General features: G+C 40.9%; 3 protein-coding genes across 3 annotated transcripts in view; 2 read left to right on the forward strand and 1 right to left on the reverse strand.

Moving 5' to 3' along the window:
• LOC109474430 (dynein heavy chain domain-containing protein 1-like) overlaps positions 1-5,001 on the reverse strand; it is a 49,318-nt gene extending 44,317 nt beyond the window's left edge. Inside the window, exons 1-11 of the mRNA XM_019774725.1 lie at positions 4,820-5,001; positions 4,220-4,382; positions 3,577-3,655; positions 3,229-3,330; positions 2,904-3,074; positions 2,427-2,517; positions 2,149-2,216; positions 1,984-2,027; positions 1,641-1,692; positions 1,090-1,242; positions 125-294 (exon numbers count right to left, since the gene is read on the reverse strand). Coding sequence (XP_019630284.1) covers positions 125-294; positions 1,090-1,242; positions 1,641-1,692; positions 1,984-2,027; positions 2,149-2,216; positions 2,427-2,517; positions 2,904-3,074; positions 3,229-3,330; positions 3,577-3,655; positions 4,220-4,382; positions 4,820-4,910 — 1,184 coding nt within the window. The 5' untranslated portion in view covers positions 4,911-5,001. The remainder of the gene's footprint in view (positions 1-124; positions 295-1,089; positions 1,243-1,640; positions 1,693-1,983; positions 2,028-2,148; positions 2,217-2,426; positions 2,518-2,903; positions 3,075-3,228; positions 3,331-3,576; positions 3,656-4,219; positions 4,383-4,819) is intronic.
• A 938-nt stretch (positions 5,002-5,939) lies between these two features.
• Positions 5,940-12,145, forward strand: LOC109474669 (granulins-like). The gene is made up of 11 exons (XM_019775016.1): positions 5,940-6,044; positions 6,797-6,954; positions 7,419-7,643; positions 7,969-8,220; positions 8,545-8,769; positions 9,128-9,271; positions 9,526-9,648; positions 10,320-10,547; positions 10,813-10,983; positions 11,482-11,617; positions 11,904-12,145. Exons 2-11 carry the CDS (start codon positions 6,799-6,801, stop codon positions 12,059-12,061), a joined length of 1,818 nt encoding a protein of 605 aa, XP_019630575.1. The 5' UTR covers positions 5,940-6,044; positions 6,797-6,798; the 3' UTR covers positions 12,062-12,145.
• A 2,474-nt stretch (positions 12,146-14,619) lies between these two features.
• Positions 14,620-20,349, forward strand: LOC109474431 (granulins-like). Its single transcript, XM_019774726.1, has 5 exons — positions 14,620-14,700; positions 15,360-15,479; positions 16,068-16,208; positions 19,030-19,131; positions 20,212-20,349. The coding sequence occupies exons 1-5, from the start codon at positions 14,620-14,622 to the stop codon at positions 20,347-20,349; spliced, it is 582 nt and encodes a 193-aa protein (XP_019630285.1).
• Positions 20,350-20,726: the final 377 nt, after the last annotated feature.

A 20,726-nucleotide genomic window follows, 5' to 3' on the forward strand; every position in this document is an offset into this window, starting at 1 on the left:
TAATTTTAGAAAACGTACAAAATGTACGTTTTACAAAATCATATCCAGTTGCTTGAGTAACTGTTTTTTGGCATATCGTATTACCTGGATGTCTAACCTTCATCGACATACAAAGGAATCTTACCTTAAGAATGCCTTCCTGACAAGGAAGTGTTTGAAGAAGGGGATACACGTTAGGGCCGACCACCACACGGACTCCTGGTTCCAGTCTGCGATACTCATGGTGTCGTTGGGCTCGTTTGGACGAACGTGCAGCGCCCCAAAGCGTGAGAACACGTAGTGCTCTTTGTTGATCTGAAGTTAGACACTCAGTCAGTCACATTTTTTAACAAGGTAATCAGAGATGGCAGACTTGACCCCCTTACCCATACTGCTTCCATAACACAAGAGCTATGTACCATGTAAACTTTATTACACTAGTTTGTTCAGATCACAAGATATGAAAACCAGAAATTCCACTGCAGTACCTAGAGCTGTGTACCTAAACAAATTTTAGGTACAGGTACAGGTACAGGTACACAGGTTTAGGTACAGGTCCGGACCTGAACCTGTACCTGAACAATTCGAGAAATGTATATGCTCTTCTGAACTCCTGTAATAACAAGAAAAACATTGATATAGGTTTAATTTTTGTTTATGGAGAATATTCAGATAAAATATAGGTAAAAGTAAACTTTAAGATGTTTTTGTTTTCATGAACACACTGTCCTTACACAGTGACCCATTGTTAACCAGCTATTTACACATTTGAGGTCACAAATAGGCATAAAATTGGTGTGAAATTGTTTAGGTACAGTACCGGTACTGAGGGATTAGGTATTTTGGACCTGTACCTAATCAATTTTTCCGGTACAGTATCGGTACTGCGTACCGGTACACAGCTCTAGCAGTACCATAACAAGCCACCAGGGGGCCCAAAATCTAATCAGTTTGAAGTCTCATCAAGACCTACCCACCTACCAAGTTTCATAACAATTCATTTACAGCTTCTTGGGTTATTGTGCTAAACCACATATATACACACATACCTGTGCTACCAAAAAACATAGCCTTCTCTACAAAGATAACAAGCAGTTGACTTGTATGTACCTTTTGTTTTGGCACCACGACCAGGTCGTACGGTCTGTAGTGCCTGTTGGGTGTCAGGTTCAGGTACACAAACTCCACCTTCCCCAGGTGTTTCCCCTTCACAAACATCTCCGCAGCCTCACGGCCAGTCAGCGGCGGGGCTTCACTGATAGACTGAGAAACAAGTCATGGTAAACATAGGTTGAGTTGAGCTCTAAGCCCTTTATGGAGCTAATCTTCCAGGGTTTGTCAAACAATACATAAACATGCAGATTTAGATTTACATACAAGTGCAGACTTGTCCTGCTGGCATTTTTTTGACAATATTTTCTAATAAAACAAAACGTTCATATACAGAGGTACCGTGGCAAACTCAACTTCAGCACCAAGGACAAGACTACCGTGAACTGTATGGATTGTGATTTGTATTTCGTTCAAAATTGTAACAATTATACACAGAAAGTCCCAAATTTTCTTGTCATGATGTTTCCAAAGGATATTTTGAAGGCATTGATAGTAACATTTTAACTTCTGTTTTGCCATCACTAATGTTCAAATTAACAATCACTCACCTCAGCTTCTTCACTGATGGACACATCTTCATCAAGTTTGGACTCAATAATGCTGTAGATATGTGAAAGAAAACATATATTATTCACATGGAAAACATATGCTCAATGGCCTGCACCAGCACTATGGCAATTGGTTCTGTGGTGTTGGATTACATCATGTAGCAAGTGGCATTGTTGGCTACCATATATAAGCAGAGCTGTAGATTGTTAGGCCAAGCCATGGGAAGGTTAACATCATGTACTTGCTTTGCAAATGTTACCTTTCAATTTTGAGTTGAATTCAAAAGAATTATGACATTAATACTGGTTCAGCATGAAACCTTGAAAGACTGAAATACTTTACCTTGTTAAGCTTTGTGACATTGTTTCTGGAGGAGCTGGCTTCAGCTGAAAATAAAATAAAAACATGCATTATATCAAAACTTTTTTCTGAAATAGCAATCATTTGTTTACTCCTTGGGCATATGGCAAATGTCTCAGTCAGCATTTCGAATGTAAGAACCCTTACCTCATCGTGTAGATCTAAACTCATTGCTGTAGCAGTGATTCCCATACTGGTGCCCCAGACAGACTCACCTGGACAAATAAACAAAAATTTGTTTACCTATCCAACTTAACCTAGGCTAGGTACTACTAACCAAGGCTACTACTACTCATTTGAGAAAAGCAGTATAAAGTGTCTTTCCAAGGGCACAACATTGGGGTGGATTGGAACCCTGGACCTATGGGTTCTGGGCCAAACACCTATTAGAACCATTACCACAGTAGTGTAAACCATTGACTCACGTGATGAAGCCTCCAGCACCACAGCAGGAATGGCTGCTCGTATGTCCCCCACTGACAGGGGTTTGGGCCTGAAATACCTTGTCTCATCATCCTGGAAATAAAAATCCAAGGTACAGGATCATGTATCATGTATACCTCAATGATAATACACATGTACTTGAAATCTTTCCCAGATATGTCAATTTGATTGGAAAAACCTTGTGTGAAAGTCACAGTCAACAACTTCAAACCTTCATTTGTCTTGACAGAAGGAATTTTGCTGTTCAAAGAAATTCAAAGATGTTGTCAATAATTGTTTTTGTGGCTATTAATGATACAGCTAAGAATGAGACAGTCAGAAATGAAGAGAACAGAAAATAACAACTTAGAGTTGGATGAAACTCTGTACACTTGTACATGTATATCCTTAGGATGTATTTTGCAAAGCCAGATGCACTGATCTATTTACGATACAACAGCCTTTACAAAAGAACTTACAGGTCTCTCTAGAACATAAGGGTTGGACCCATCTGGCAACTGTAGTCCTGTGGAGGAAGACACTGAGGTTCTCTTGGTACTAGTAGTAGGTGTGGAGCTCAATAGTCGTGGTGGTGTGGGGGTACGGTAGTTCCGGGGGTTGCCACCAGTGTGTTGTATTCTCTCCATGTCCTGAAATATTGCAACAGTATGATATACTTAAATACTTATACAAGAAATTGAAATAGAAAAATATTAGTCTTAAAAGAACAGAAAGTAGAAAAATCTGGAGCAATATTAATAAATTGTAGTGAAGTAATCCTTTGGCAAATGTATGAACACTGACCTTTGGGAAGACTTTGTTCAAAGCTGGTACAATGTTGAGATCAAACAGCCTCTCTTGGTTAGTTTGTACATGGTTGTACACACGTTCCAGGTAGTGGGTGATCTATGGGAGGTAAGGAGAAGCAAAGTCAACACAAATCACTATAACTAAAAGTATATTTTTTGCCTGGTTTCAAACCGGCTGCCATGTTCACTGTGACATCATAAGTGGGATAGCTAATAGGAATCAAGAGCTGGCCTGAGCTGGAAGAATGATTCTTTATGGTTCGCTGTTTACCAACAAAAGGGTGTAAGTGTTCATTGATCTGTTTGCATAGACTATGATAAATAAATTAAGACCAGTCCTTACCTGCTGCCTCCCCTGTAGGAGTTGTGTGTGCGGCTCCAGCAGACACAGAACATCACACAGGTACAGCCAGGAGGGGCGTCTGGAGGGGGACAGACATTAGCAGGGCTCAATATACTTTTTTCTGCATTGGTAGCATTCAACTTATTCTACAACAGTCAGCATGTCTTCCTTGCACCACTCAGTTTTGTTTGCCTTAAAAATTTCAGCCCATCCAAACATCTTGCTTTGAAAATGTTCCCAGTAGTAAAATTTTGTTAACTGTTGTATTCAATAATGCTACCCACCACAACAGTCAATTATCAAGAGTAGGGGTCTATCATGGTGTAAGTGGATCACATCTAGCAGTCTGGTATTATTCAGCTTGAACTTGATGTACAAAACTGGTGTGTTATGACTTATCAAAGGCAGTTTGATGGTTATGTGCTATAAACACTTTTATTATCTCTATTTTTAATTGTTTGATTATTATTATGTTAATTTTGCCCCACACTGTACTTAATGTGATTTATGTCTATAATTTCCTTTGTAACTTGTTTTGTTGGCCTACCTTGGAAATCAGTTGTCCTAAACTGAAGGTACCACCCAACTATTTTAACATCAATAAACAAACAAATAAAAAAAAACAATACGAAAATCTCCTCACCTGTCGTTCTGTAGTGTTGAGATGAAAGCTGACACCACCTGCTGCACCAGCTGCACCACCAGCTCCTCACCTGGCTTGTCACCGTTGTTCACCTGTTCCTGCAGCCGTCTTCTCACCTGGACGGCCCAGGTGTCTGACGCCGACTCCAGGTGAACTGAGGATCCTGTAAGAACAAGTCACACGCATTTGTCAGAGGCTTGGTAGAGGCTCTGATCTAGTAGAATCAGCAATTGTACCGGTAGAGATCCCAAACAGAGTTTCTGTCAAGAAACTCTGATCAGAATCTGGTACACGTATACCATTAAAGATGGTAAGGTTTTATGGCAAGCACAGGCTTTCAAATGATATCAGTATCAGTAGCTACCTATAACGTGTATGATTGAATGTTTAACTTTTAAGAAAACTTGGACAGTCATAAGTTATATCTATAGACCTAATCCTCTCTGCCAATTCTACCTGCAGAGATCCTGATCTGAGTTTGTTGGATAACTACTCCTTGTGCAAAGACACACAAACCTACAGCTCAGCAACCCAAAACAATACTTCCATACCTGGAAGCTATTACTGAGAATATATAAAAGGTTTATACTGCATACTGACCTTTCCCTGACCCGGAGACCAGTCTGCCTGTGTTGATAGCAGGGAGTTTGTGAACAGTCGGCATGATGGGCTCATCATGGATGGACGCCATCTTGTTTGTTCTACAGCCGTGAACTGTTGTCTGGTTCAGACAGCCAACTCACGTGGTTCCCGCGAACTGACAATTCTGTTTTGTTGGTCTGTCATCTGTGTATTGAAAGATATGAAATTTTGCTTCATGTTTGTTGTTTCCATATTTGTGACACAGATATTATCGTTTTTCTTTCCAAAACATATGCATGCGGTGTTTGTAAAATATACATTCGTTTTGGAATTGTATTAATTATATAAGTGCAGGCTTATTTCATGCCCCTAACTTTTCGTTCTAAAGCTGTGACAACATTGTCATTTAAGACAGTTGAAAAACAGTGACCTCAGGAAAGTAACAAACAGTACTGGTAAAATAAGTCTTATAATGCAAAAGTCATAACAATGTAACCTTACATTACTACTTTTTATGGTATCGGTTAGCGGTTCATAATCTTTCCCTAAAGACCTGTGTATAAAATATCCTTATCAATAATCCAGAAACTATATATTTCGGTGAAATTTAGCGTGAAAACCGGTAAAGAGATTGTGGTTGTTGTCTGTGCGGTTATTAGGTGTCTGGCGGTTCATTCAAAACAATCATGAAAACTTTTAGTCCGCCCATTCCAGCTTAGCAACGGTTTACCAGGTGTTTCCAACGCATTTTCGTTCCATATATAGCCTCAACACCTTCTCAAACCTTTACCACACGATTGTCACACTCATACGTTGCTATAAAAATCCAATAATTACCTTAGCTATGCCTTCAACGAACTTCGAAACGTGCAAAACAGCTGGATATCCTGAACTTCGATGTTGAAATTGTTGCTAGGCCGCCATTTATATCCCACAATGCACTTGTTGGGACAACATCTGACCTCTAACCCCAAAACAACTTTTTCAAATCAATCAAAATCTTGATAATCAATAGTCAAATTTTTAACAAACAAATCTATTTCACATAATTTACGTCAAATAGATGAATTTCTGCCTTTAATAATCGATAAGAGAGTAAACAGATGTGACCTTTAAACTTTCAGTCACGTGACTGAGTCACGAGGCGAGGTCAGCGGCAGGTGATCAGCTGGTCATAGGACCATCACCTGGTGGTATATAACTGCACGTTGTCAACAGGGTTTAGCGTTGTTCTAACCCACAGGTGAGCTATGATAGTTATGATATGATAGCCTTATCTGTGAAGTTGTTTGGTGCATTTTGCCGCGTTGTTTTAGATCGTCCAGTGCGTGTGTGTCCAACTTGTAATGCGTAACACGGAAGTACATTTTATGGTTCCCATGTTTCTTAGTACAGTATGGGTAAGAGTGCTTGTGCTGCATTGTCAGCATTATCATGTTTATCAGTTTTTCACAAATTCGTACCCCATGGGAGTGAAGTGTTGTTTTGTAATAACTTTTATAGATTGTGCGTGTGTTTGCCATTATAATTTATGTAAACTAATTTCCGAATCAGTTTTTGGGCCTTTCAATTTCAAGTTTACACTCCAAATCCTGTTTGCAAAAGATGATTCATTGGTCCCAACCAGTTCTCCACACATTTGGGTGATATTTGATCCAAATCGATGTTCACGGTTGATGCCTGCTAGTACCTGATCGACAAGGCGGTGGCAGGTAGACATCAGAAATACCTGCACAGCCCCCATTTCACCTTCACTATTAAACCTGGATATGTATGTGGTATTTCCAGCCCTAACCTACGTCACACTCTCTAAAGATCTAGATCTGATCTTCCTCATTTCGAGGCCCCAGGCTTTACAAATTAACCACTTAAATGAATAACAAACATACCCTTGAAAGGTCAACTTCTGCCTTTCTGATGATATCATGATCAACCTTAAGGCTCATAACTATAACTTTGCTGATATAACTAATCTGATGGTTTATTTCTTTACAGCCATGAGGTCACTCATAGTGTTCCTGTGCAGCGTAGCCCTCTGCAGTACTGTGCCTTTTCACAAGGGGGCACACCAATGCCGTGATAACTGCCAACCCGAGGAGACTTGTTGTAATGCCAACAGTACCATGACACACGGCTGCTGTCCTATTCCACAGGTAACACTACATTTATGCAAAAAAAAAAAACAGTTACACAAGCAACTGGATATGATTTTGGAAATGGTCAGATGTTTCAGGTAGCGTCCACTATCTGTCAGTGACACTGATGAGATCTCAAGATCAACAGGTTTATAACCACCGCAAGATTAACAGATTTATTACCACAAACTATTAATTATTGATATCTCTATAGAGACTACTTCAGTAATAGAGGCATCAAACAATATTGTCACAATACACAGGACAGGTGGGTACCATAGACAGGTTTCTTAATGCTAGTCAAGATAGAAAAAATCTAAGGAACCACCAAAAATTAGCCACAACATCAGATGTTTCTTATACAGGGGTGGCCACAACTTGAGCATTCAGAGTACAGAGTACAAGTTTGACTGTGTAAAAGAGACCTTATTCCATGATATCCAGTGTCATGTAAATGATACCCTGTTCCATGATGTCCCCAGGCTACCTGCTGCAGTGACGGCCTCCATTGCTGTCCCAGCGGCTTCAAATGTGACCTTACCCAGAATGCCTGCGTGCAGGGTAACTTGGCTCTTCCCTGGTCCCCCAAAATGGAGGTCAGGCTCGGTGCCACCATCACGTGTCCGGGCGGAACGCACGACTGTCCAGAGAACACCACCTGTTGTCTGACCGCCACTGGCCACTATGGGTGCTGCCCTCTTGCAAAGGTAGACAAACTGTACCTACATTTGTAAAGAGGGAGTAAAGCATCATTTGGCTTGTCTGTTTGTGTCTGTGTATATCTATGCCTGTGTATCTTTGTGTGCATGTTTGTGTGTTGTGTGTGTCTATGTCTATGTATCTCTCTATGTATGTCTGTGTTTGTTTGAGTGTGTCCATGTATCTGTATCTACAAAGTGTGTGTGTGTGTGTGTTTGTGTGTTGTATGTATGTATGTGTGTGTGTGTGTGTATGGAACTGAGCGAAACACTGTGCTTTCCTTCTAAGAAGGTAATTATAAAAAGATAAATGAATATATATTTGTATATCCAGGCTGTGTGCTGTAAAGACAACACCCACTGCTGTCCCTCCGGCTACAAGTGTGACGAGTCAGCAGGGAAGTGCCGCCAAGGTAACCAGACACTCCCCCTTCTGGAGAAGTTCAAGGCCAGGCCCAGGACAGGTTTTCTACCAGAAAAGCAGGCCAAAGTTGTGACATGTCCCGACGGCTTGTCTGCTTGTAAAGACAACACCACCTGCTGTAAGGATGACACTGGAGAGTACGGCTGCTGTCCCATACCTGAGGTGAGTTGCCTGCCTCAGTCCTTAAGCTAAGTACTGGCCCTTGCTACTGATTCCTATAAGATCAGCAATGGTGATCGTATAAAAGCGGGTCAAAAATGGCCGCTGGCCATTATGGTGTGCCACTACCGCAGTACCGTATGGTATAGCATCATCAATGATCACCATTAACAACTCAGAAAATACTGAATTAGTTCCCGTCTCATATCAGCCACATGGTAATTCGCCCCATCTTGTATCAAGCTAATGAATAGGTATGTAGGGGTGGTAAGCCTGAACAATACAGGTGACCAAAGATGATGAAGGTTTTTCCATTCCATACTTCAGGCATTATGCTGTGATGACCAGGTCCACTGCTGCCCAGCCGGCTTCACCTGCCAACCCAACAAGGCGAAGTGTTCCAAGGGAGATCTCACCATCCCGATCTTCACTAAAACACGGGCCGCCGCCCGGGTAGAGTCCATCCGGTGTGGAGATGGCAGTGCCTGTCCGAACCACCACACCTGCTGCAAGACTAAGACTGGGAAATATGGCTGCTGTCCGCTGCCAAATGTAATGGTTAAACTAATGATATGGAATTTCATTGATGATGTACATGTACAATACAGGGATCTGTCAAAGAAAAGTAAAACCTTTGACATACAAAAATTGGTGGGGGAAGATATGGAAAGATATGGCATTAGACTAAGCTTAGTCTACCAGCAAAATTTGCCCCTCAAAATGCAGGAAATAGATTTTCAGATGGTCAACCCCCTAGGATTGCTGTGCCTTCTGTGCTCCACATAATGTTATGTCACACATGACTGAGATGATGGAAAAAAATTCAAGCTGGCTAGAACACTGTTGACTGTACAGTAATCTGATCTGACAAGGAATAAACTAATTAGTTTGTCTTTACTGTCATCTCCAGGCTGTTTGCTGTAAGGATGAGATCCACTGCTGTCCCGACGGTTACACCTGTGACACCGCCGAGGGCAGGTGTATCAAGGGCGACATGACCCTCCCCTGGCTCGAGAAACGACCTTCAAAGTCCTCCAGGAAGGTCACCAAAGAGGCATGTCTTTAAGGATTGTCTTAATCACACATTGTTACACAACAGGATAGATAGCAAAGTTTTCACCACTACATGACCCTTAACATACTTAATTGCTGTGGCAACAGGTAGATTATGAAAAGTTGTGAATGAACATGGCAACCCACTTTAATTACAATTTTTTTTATGCTGTCTAAGTGTAATGTATTAACCTTTTTTTGCAAGTATTATCAACAGATTGTCTAATTTGTGTCAATTGTTTTGTTCCTCCACAGGACATGGGTGCGAAGCCCCCTCCCCATGCAGTGATCTGTCCCGACCACGTGGCCATGTGTCCTGATAACAACACCTGCTGTCTGCTGCAGGACGGCAACTATGGCTGCTGCCCAGAGCCGCATGTAGGGAGCATACCATTCAGGGTTATGGGGGGGGGGAGGAGTGGGCTAAGCCAGGACACTCTAGTCATCTTTAGATGTTTTTAGTTTTAGATCAGTAGTAGAATAATCAGTTCAGCACCAGGGACAGGGACAGTTTAGATCAGTAGGAGGATAATATATGTGAATGTAAGTTCAGCACCAGGGACAGGGACAATTTCAAGTAGGATAATCAGTGTGAATGTAAGTTCAGGGACAGGGACAATTTCAAGTAGAATAATCAGTATGAATGTAAGTTCAGGGACAGGGACAATTTCAAGTAGGATAATCAGTGTGAATGTAAGTTCAGCACCAGGGACAGGGACAATTTCAAGTAGGATAATCAGTGTGAATGTAAGTTCAGCACCAGGGACAGGGACAATTTCAAGTAGGATAATCAGTGTGAATGTAAGTTCAGCACCAGGGACAGGGACAGTTTGAAGCAGGAAAATCAGTGTCAATTTAAGTTCAGGGACAATTTCAGCCAGTTTTTGGTGTCCCCTTCCATGGATCCAAGCATTTAGATCTTGTTTATTGTGGCCACCAGTCCCTTCAGTATTCAGTATAGACAGGTTTGACTATATCATACAGATCCTTTTCTGCTTCTCTGTCAAAGTCAGTAGTATATTATGTACTTTGTGACTCCTATTTTGCAGGCTGTGTGCTGTAGCGACCGTAAGCACTGCTGCCCACAAGGCTACACCTGTGACACCTCCCAAGGGAAGTGCCTGCAGGGCTACAGGAGCATCCCGTGGATAACCAACAAGGTCGCGACCCCGGTTAACCCCATCGACTGTGATGAAGAGGGCAAGGTCAAGTGCCCGGATAAAAACACCTGCTGCAAGAAAACCACCGGAGAATGGGGTTGCTGTCCTCTAGAAAAGGTGATTTTAGGTTCTGTCAAGTAAAACCTCTTTTAGTTTCTTAAAGGGTCATTTTCTAACATTTTTGCACTAAAAATTGAAATATTATATACAAAGAAAAATTGATATATACAGAGGTTGTCACAAGTTCGAATGTATATTAATGACCAGGTGGTCCTTATGTAGAGGTGGTCACTAGTACAGATTTAACTGCATATCAATGACCAGGTGGTAGTACACGTTTGACTGTGCAAATTTATTTTACCAATACTTCTTTATACAACAGGCTCTGTGCTGTAATGACCACATCCACTGCTGTCCCCACGGTACTGTGTGTAATGAGACGTCAGGCGAGTGTCACTACCCTGACGGTACCACCCAGGCCTGGGTACAGAAAACACCACCCCTGCTAGATGTCAGGGAGGATGTTAGAGATGTGCAGTGTCCTGATGGAAAGGTACCTTTATCCACTCACTCACTCACTCACTCACTCACTCACCCACCCACTGGTTTATCGAATGTTGTTCCCCGTTTTCCAAGGGTTAGACATGCTTGCACTCTGATGCTGAGGCTTGATGGCAGCCCGCCAGTTGCCTCAATCCTGTGGGTTGACATTATGTAGGTTCAAGTGGTCAATTATCTATTAAGCCACACTAACATTTTGTAGTAGGTCTTATGTAACCAGCATTGGCCCTGTCTTTCCCTATCCTGTTCTCAGAAGAATCCTAATCTGGTTGATTATAAGCTTTAAGATTGAGCCAAGATCACCTGGGTATCCAATTGCTTTTGATTTACAGAAAGGAAAAGAACAGAGGTGGTACGGGTAGAATTTATTGAGTTGCAGAGGTGCAGATAACTCACTGCAAAAGGTATTTTAAGCCCTGGAAATGTATTTTGTTCACAATCTGTTAGATTTATTCCAATCCATGTCTGATAGCTACTCTCATGTTTGCAGTCTGCCTGTGAAGAAGACTACACCTGCTGTAAGAACAGCACAGGCTACTCCTGCTGCCCCTTCTCAAGAGCTGTCTGCTGCAACGACACTATCCACTGCTGTCCCCAACATTACACCTGTAACTCAGGTGCTCCAGGTAAGACTTGTAACACCTGTAACACTGCTGTCAGGAACATTACACCTGTAACTTAGGTGCACCAGGCAACATTGAAATATTGGCATTAAAAAAGCTGTGCATGTATAACTGTAATTTCAGATACAAGTAACATTGAAACACTAGCATATGAAAAAGCTGTGCATGCATTGTAAATTTAGATACTCTTATACACCTGTAGGTGTTGAGAAAAACAGTTGACAGTATCATTATCAAAGATTTTGAAAAAAGATTTTCATGAAATATCACTTCACCTTTATTCTCCCAGGAACCTGTGTCCACAACTTCCTGCCCACCGTGCCTATGGCCAAAAAGACTGCTCCAAAGATTGTAAAACTTGACCATAATGAGATTCAAGCTTACAGTGAGAACAATGTCAGGTGTGACACTTTCCACGAATGTCCAGCTAACAATACCTTGCTGTAAGCTAGCCTCTGGAAAGTGGGGTTGCTGTCCCTTACCCAGTGCTGTCTGCTGTAATGACCATGTTCACTGCTGTCCTGAGGGAACAACTTGTAGTGTGTCTACTGGAAAGTGTGAGAGAGGAGAAATCAGTTTTCCTTGGTTTGACAAGAAAGCAGCCAATCTTGTTGAAGAAAGCCCAAACATCAAATGTGATGCCACCCATGAGTGCAAATCTACAGACACTTGCTGTAAACTAAAGAGTGGGCAGTGGGGTTGCTGTCCCTTACCAAAGGCTGTCTGCTGTAGCGACCAAGTCCACTGCTGTCCTGAGGGAACAACATGCGACGTGTCATCTGGAAAATGCAAGAGAAAAGACATCAGCATAGCTTGGTTTGAGAAAGTGTCAGCTATAACAAAGGTAGAAGTTTCGAATGTCAGATGTGACTCCACCCATGAGTGCCCTTCCAAACACACTTGCTGTAAGCTGGCCTCTGGACAGTGGGGTTGCTGTCCCTTACCCAGTGCTGTCTGCTGTGATGACCATGTCCACTGCTGTCCTGAGGGAACAACATGCGACGTATCATCTGGAAAATGCAAGAGAAAAGACATCAGCATAGCTTGGTTTGAGAAAGTGTCAGCTATAACAAAGGTAGGAGTTTCGAATGTCAAATGTGACTCCACCCATGAGTGTCCCTCAAAAAACACTTGCTGTAAGCTGTCCTCTGGAAAGTGGGGTTGCTGTCCCTTACCCAGTGCTGTCTGCTGTGATGACCATGTTCACTGCTGTCCTGAGGGAACAACTTGTAGTGTGTCTACAGGAAAGTGTAAGAAGGGTGACATAAGTCTACCCTGGTTTGAGAAGGAGGAGGCCATTTTCGTTGAAGAAGAAAGCCCAAACATCAAATGTGACGCCACCCATGAGTGCAAATCCACAGACACCTGCTGTAAACTAAAGAATGGACAGTGGGGTTGCTGTCCCTTACCAAAGGCTGTCTGCTGTAGCGACCAAGTCCACTGCTGTCCACATGGAACAACTTGTAGTGTGTCTACTGGAAAATGCCACAAAGGTGATGTCAGCATAGTTTGGTTTGAGAAGTCACCAGCTAGGTCCATTCAAAATGATCCAAACATCATGTGTGATGAAACCCATGAGTGCCCTTCAAAACACACTTGCTGTAAGCTGGCCTCTGGACAGTGGGGTTGCTGTCCCTTACCCAGTGCTGTCTGTTGTAGTGACAAAGTTCACTGCTGTCCTGAGGGAACAACTTGCGACGTGTCATCTGGAAAATGTCACAAAGGTGATGTTAGTGTATCTTGGTTTGAGAAGTCACCAGCTAGGTCCATTCAAAATGATCCAAACATCATGTGTGATGAAACCCATGAGTGCCCTTCCAAACACACTTGCTGTAAGCTGGCCTCTGGAAAGTGGGGTTGCTGTCCCTTACCCAGTGCTGTCTGCTGTAATGATGGTGTCCACTGCTGTCCTGAGGGAACAACTTGTAGTGTGTCTACAGGAAAGTGTAAGAAGGGTGACATAAGCCTACCCTGGTTTGAGAAGGAGGAGGCCATTTTCGTTGAAGAAGAAAGCCCAAACATCAAATGTGACTCCACCCATGAGTGCAAATCCACAGACACCTGCTGTAAACTAAAGAATGGACAGTGGGGATGCTGCCCCTTACCAAAGGCTGTCTGCTGTAGCGACCAAGTCCACTGCTGTCCTCATGGAACAACTTGTAGTGTGTCCACTGGAAAGTGTGAGAGAGGAGAAATCAGTTTTCCTTGGTTTGACAAGAAAGCAGCCATTGTCGTTGAAGAAAGCCCAAACATCAAATGTGACGCCACCCATGAGTGCAAATCCACAGACACTTGCTGTAAACTAAAGAATGGACAGTGGGGATGCTGTCCCTTACCAAAGGCTGTCTGCTGTAGCGACCAAGTGCACTGCTGTCCTGAGGGAACAACTTGTAGTGTGTCTACTGGAAAATGCCACAAAGGTGATGTTAGCATAGCCTGGTTTGAGAAAGTATCAGCTATAACAAGGGAAGAAGTTTCAAATGTCAGATGTGATGATATGCACCAGTGTCCCTCCAAACACACTTGCTGTAAGCTGGCCTCTGGACAGTGGGGTTGCTGTCCCTTACCCAGTGCTGTCTGCTGTGATAACCATGTCCACTGCTGTCCTGAGGGAACAACATGTGACGTGTCATCTGGAAAATGTCACAAAGGTGATGTTAGCATAGCTTGGTTTGAGAAAGTGTCAGCTATAACAAAGGTAGAAGTTTCGAATGTCAAATGTGACTCCACCCACGAGTGTCCCTCAAAAAACACTTGCTGTAAGCTGTCCTCTGGAAAGTGGGGATGCTGTCCCTTACCCAGTGCTGTCTGCTGTGATGACGGTGTCCACTGCTGTCCTGAGGGAACAACTTGTAGTGTGTCTACAGGAAAGTGTAAGAAGGGTGACATAAGCCTACCATGGTTTGAGAAGGAGGAGGCCATTTTCGTTGAAGAAGAAAGCCCAAACATCAAATGTGATGCCACCCATGAGTGCAAATCCACAGACACCTGCTGTAAACTAAAGAATGGACAGTGGGGATGCTGTCCCTTACCAAAGGCTGTCTGCTGTAGCGACCAAGTCCACTGCTGTCCTGAGGGAACAACTTGTAGTGTGTCGACCGGGAAATGCAAGCGAGGGGACATCACTATGCCTTGGTTTGAGAAGAGGACTGCTTTAACAGTGAGTTGTACACTACTAACAACTGTTTCTGTATATTGGTAGTTTATACAAACTTGATTAAGGGTGTATATGTACTTTCCTCAGCTTGTATATCAAGAACTTAAGTATGATTTTATACATCTTATTGATGTTCAAGGGCATTTCAACCTGAGTAACTTCCTGATGTTTCAAATTACATCCATCCCTCTTCTTCAGCATCACTAAAAATGAACTAGTTAATTCTAGTGAGAAGATTATCATAGGTAAAGAAACTTGGAAAAAAAACAGTTGAACATGACAAAGACTTGTGTCACTGTTATGTAAATGAGATAAGATAGTTCCTATGGTAAGACTTGAACTTGTCAATGAGAGTTCTACACAAAGCTCTCCCTAAGGTGGGCTTGTACATTGTAGATCCACTCATAGCTGGCCTCCTTACCTCCCAATTCAAACCACCATGGTTCACAGTTGAAAATGTCAGTAGCTCCAGTCTAATAGAATATACCTGATGGTGCTGTATATGGTGGTAGATGGCAGTAGCTCTGCATTGTTGTTTGTACCTGTACATGTAATTCCTTCAGCAGTATGTTTTTGCTCACCATGTAGGTACAGGTAGACGTTGAGAAGACCCCCTGTCCTGGAGGTAAACAGGAATGTCCCACAAACTACACCTGCTGCCAGAGAGGAGCCACGCCCTACACCTGGGGGTGCTGTGACCTCCCCACTGTGAGTGCATCGTCGTACCCTTCCTGTAGCTGTATTCTGTATTGACTAGCGGGTATAAAAACACCCTTCCTACCACACCAGCTTTGTGTATCTGTATTGTGTAGCCTGCTTAGCCACCTTTTACATAACAAATCTGTATCTGTATAGCCAGTTTAACCCCAAATTGGTATAACACACCAGCTTCTGTATTTGTATAGCCGGTATTATAATAACCGCCCTTTGGTGTATCACCCCAGCTGCTATATCAGATTCTGTATCTCTATAGCCAGTATTACCACCATAGCACACCAGCTTCATTGTCTGTATAGCTGGTCTAACCAACTATATATATGGCCATCACCATATAACACACTATAATAGCTTCACAGGCATGTGGTGCATGCATTGACTGGCAATATTATTACATCAAATGACCTGTCCCACCTAACTTTTGCATTTTTTAAATCTAACTCCAAGCATACTTCAAAGCTATCTACCAAGGATTTCCCTACTTAATAATAATGACTTCCACTGTATGATAATTCTTGGATTTATAAGGGAAAAAATCTGTATTGTTGCTGTTATTTTCTAAATTTGTTGTTGTTATAGGCTGAATGTTGTCCAGATCGTAAGACCTGCTGTCCTAAAGGCTACCACTGTGACCCGAGCCGAGCAACGTGCTACAAGAGCGGAAGTGACGAAATTGTTGTGGCCAAACAACTCACCATCCCTGATACTGAACAATCTCAGGTGACAAAATACTCCAATTTGAGTAATGCTTGTGTGTGTTCATTGTGTTGTATTTGTTCATTTTGTGTAGGTGTGCAGCTATCAGCATACTTGCTGCCTTAGTGCACTCCTTGTATTGTTGCACTACAATTTTGAATAAATGAATAAATAAATAAATGCTTGTGTGTGTGGGCACCACCATGATTTTTTACCCCTTGTATAATGACATTATGGCATCATAATCAATGCAAAATGGGGGCTCCTGATTGCCCAATGTCATCTGGCTGTATGATAATAAGGCTTAAGGACGTTCTTTTAATGAAACAAATCTTTATTTTAAGTCTATTATTCCTCAGGAGGGAAGTGTTGTATGTCCAGGTGGTGAGTACCAGTGCCCAGACAAGACCACTTGTTGTATGAGTCCCTCTGGTACATTTGGATGCTGTCCTATATCTGAGGTAGGTACCTTTGGATGCTTTCATATTCTTCATATTGTTTTGGGCATGTCTGTGTTTCTGTTTGTATTTGTGTGTCTACATATGTCTATCTGTTTGTGCATGTGTATGTATGTGTGTGTGTGTGTGTGTGTGTGTGTGTGTGTGTTTGTGTGTGCATGTAGGCAGGTAGGTAGTATGTGTGTGTGTGTGAGATTGTACTATGTGGCTGGCTGTATGTGTGTGTGTGTGTTTGTGTGCGAGTGTGTGAGTTCAAGATAATGTAGAATATTTCCAATAACATGAGTTCTTAGGACTTTAAAACCACTGAAATATGTCTGAAACGTTTCCCTCCCTGTTGCAGGCTGTATGCTGTGCAGATGGGGTACATTGTTGCCCAAAGGACCACGTATGTGATCCGTCATCACAGGCATGTAAGGGATCCAGTGGTCAATTACCCTGGCTGGACAAACTGGTGGCCAAACCAGTACAGGTTAGTTCTGACTTTGCCTGATGGTCAAGATAATTCTCAATTGTGCTAATATCTACTCTATACTAGCATAATATTCTGCCAAGTCATATAATTTAAATGGTGATAATATAATATTGAAAATCCCAAAACTGTTTGGGGAAAAAGAATACTGGGAATGAATGATAAATCAATGATTTCAAAGATATAGAAACAATTATAAAATAAAAAGACAAAAGCAGTCCTGTAATTCTTTCAGTAATACATTTTGATTGTCAGTCAAAACTCATCCATAAAATCAATCAAGCCAACAGTTACTGATTACTTTCAAGACCAGTGTAGATATAAAAAATCAATAAACTTTCTGAAATGAAGGAAGGAAATCACTCTAAGGCTTGTTTCACACTCAAAACGTAGTCTTTATAATGTTGTACCTTTCAGATCCCTTGAGTCAACAACATTTTGCTTCTGAGACTGCATCATAGTTCATCTAGACATCCTATTATTGCATCTAATTCAGTATAGCAGATATCAAAGTACAAAATTAATGTTACTGTTGTTTTGATTGCAATTCAACTCAAAGAATGACCTCTAAACAATAGTACAAACAGTATAAAATTAATAATGATTACAAATATTTTTTAAAAATCACAATACTTGAATTAGATTATGACCACTACCAGTTTTGATATTGCATTATTATGTTATTTTCTGAGTGATGGTCAAGGAAGAATTTTGGTAACATGAAGATTGCTTTAATCCCTAAAACAACTATAAATTATTATTTAACTTTTTATAAAGGCTCATCATAACTTCCAGTTTTGCCATGGTATCATACTCCAGAGTGTGCTTTTCTCAGGAATTTTTATACTTTGTGGTAGATAGCATAGAGACAGCTTAAGGCTCAATTTTACATCATGTGTTGTTTTTCCTAATGACTATTTTAGACAGATAGAAAAACAGATTTTTAACAGAAAATTGATTTGCTGTCTCACTAAAACATTGATGATAGATCCAGTCAGTTGAAATTCAGCTTAGATTTCCAGTAATATTAAATCAGAACATAAAAATGTCAGGTTTGTTCTATATTTATGAATCTTATTTATCAAAAGATATACTGACAATTGTTACACACTGAACAAGTCCAAAGTAATGCTTGTTCACCCAATGTTGAAATAAACATGCAAATATACACTTGTTTTCATTGTTCTTTTACATGTACATGTATGTTTTGTTGTGATTTGTGGCACTTTAGTAGAGGAAACAAATTAAATATAAATGTCATAGAAATACAGAAAACAGACATTAAAGAATAAATTCAGCTTCGGTATATTTTGAAGAAGGAACCACAGAGCCAGTGTCAAAGGTGAAGTTTTTTTCTCTTCTTTGGATAAAAATTCTGATGAATACATTGAACACCTCAAATTCAATAAAAGAAAAGTCAATCAAAGGTACTGTTGTATCCTTAAGAATATATCGGTAGATTGATCTATGATAAAATGATATCAAAACTTGTGGGCATGTTAAACCTATAATTCCCAGTTACAGACAAGAAAATGTTTGAATGTCATTCAGTTACAATCAAGACAATCACAGATGCTGCATCCATATATACAAGGAATGTGGACCAATCTCAAAAGTGTGCCAGAAGCATATAATTTGAGAAACAATGTTATGCAATGATATCATATTCCTTCAAATTACAGTCTTTGATAAAGTAATACATAAATTGCAGTGACTGAACTGCTAGTATGCTGACTATCATTAAAACATTTTCGATCAATATAAGACCATCTATTGCAGATCACATAAGACTTTGAGTTGTTGCAGAGATCAACCCCTTAATTTTGATTACTCTGACAATGAAATCCTTGTCTGACTTACATAATTCATAAACAAGCTTGAAAGTTGTCAATCTGATTATTTGTGTCCCCTATAGGTGTCAAATATAAAGTGCGGCAGTAGTAACTCCACATGTGGGGACAGTGAGACCTGCTGTAAGATGGCCAGTGGGCAGTGGGGATGCTGCCCTATGCCTAAGGTATGTGTTTGACTTCACATTTTGTCATTTACTAAAAATGAGGAAGAAAAAATATTAATTGTTGCTTGAGTATGTCTGTTACTATTACTATTACTTTTATTATATGTGGGAAAGGCAGTGGCACAAAGCTGTAGGGGAAGGGAGTAAAGACTCCCATCTCTGATTCCCTTGCTTTTTTTTATTTAGATACAATTACTGCTCAACTACGACAATGACTACAAGATATTTACATACAAAATTGGCACTGTGATATTCTAAACAATTCCAAACTTTCCTTTCTTTCTACTCTGAACAAACACTATAAACAAGAAAACTACCTTTCAAATATAAAAAGACTTGACATACGTAGTGCAATCACAAAACTCAGAATTGGCTGTCACAAACTTAGTATAGAAACCGGAAGATTCCAAAAAATTCCCAATGACCAGAGGGTTTGTCCATTTTGTCCAGAGCTTATTGAGGACGAATATCACTTTTTGATTGTGTGTCCTAAATATATTAATGTACGCAATGCACTATACACTAGACTATCAGATTCTTCCCCGGCATTCACCACAATGAACTTGGAAAGCAAATTTAAATATATATTGACTTGTGACAAGCCCTACATGCTATACATAGGGATATATATTAAAGACTGTATGGATATTAGAAACGATTGTATAATTTGATACCTATCTCATACTAGCCGCCCACTTTTGTACAAAATGTATTAGATTAGCCTTATGAAAATGTAGTTGACATGTACTTACTTACGTTAGTAGATGCCATACTTTGTACACTGTACAATTGTTGCGCAATAAAGTTATGTTATAAAGTGTGAGAAACAACATTAACAGCACTGCTGCCTCAGTGTGTAACATTTGTTATACTGTAATGTGTTTTTGTACCATGTATGTGTAAGGATATATGTCAGACCCAGTGTAATAGATTTATTTATGACTACATGTTTATAGATATCTTAGGACATCAGTCAGGAAATTTGTATCTTGTTATATTCTCCCTGATGACCCCAATAAAAAGCTCCCAACAAAGGCTCAAACACACAAAGAAAACCAATCTACCTTGCCCTTGTTCCAGGCTGTGTGCTGTCAGGACCACCTGCACTGCTGTCCCCGCGGCTACACCTGCGACATGCCGACCAGCACCTGTATCCGTGGCAACGACATTCTCCCCATGGCCCAGAAAAGACCCGCAGACGTCTTCACTAAATCTTAGGGAAACCCTGATCTTACAACATTCCTTCTCACAAACTGACAGCACACCAGAAAAGACTTTCTGACTATTAACTGTACCAATATATGGCCAAACTGGTGTTCTAGCCAGATTGAATTTTTTTTAATCATCTCAATTTTGTTTCACATAACATCTTTTTGAGCACCAGAGGGTCCAAGGGCATGCTACCCAGGAAAATTTTGAAATCTTGACTCTCTGAATTGAATGTTACCTTTATAGATTGTATTTACATGCCTGTTTTGAGGCATGATCTGGAATACATTTGTACAGCTAAAGTATAGTAGGACTGATATTAAATTAAAGGTACTTGAGGAAAATGGTCGCAGTAGACAGGTGACCACTATAGACAAGATTCTTAA

Source organism: Branchiostoma belcheri, unplaced genomic scaffold (assembly GCF_001625305.1).
Source record: "Branchiostoma belcheri isolate BF01 breed outbred unplaced genomic scaffold, Haploidv18h27 scaffold31, whole genome shotgun sequence".
In the NCBI taxonomy this organism is placed as follows: Eukaryota; Metazoa; Chordata; class Leptocardii; order Amphioxiformes; family Branchiostomatidae; genus Branchiostoma; species Branchiostoma belcheri.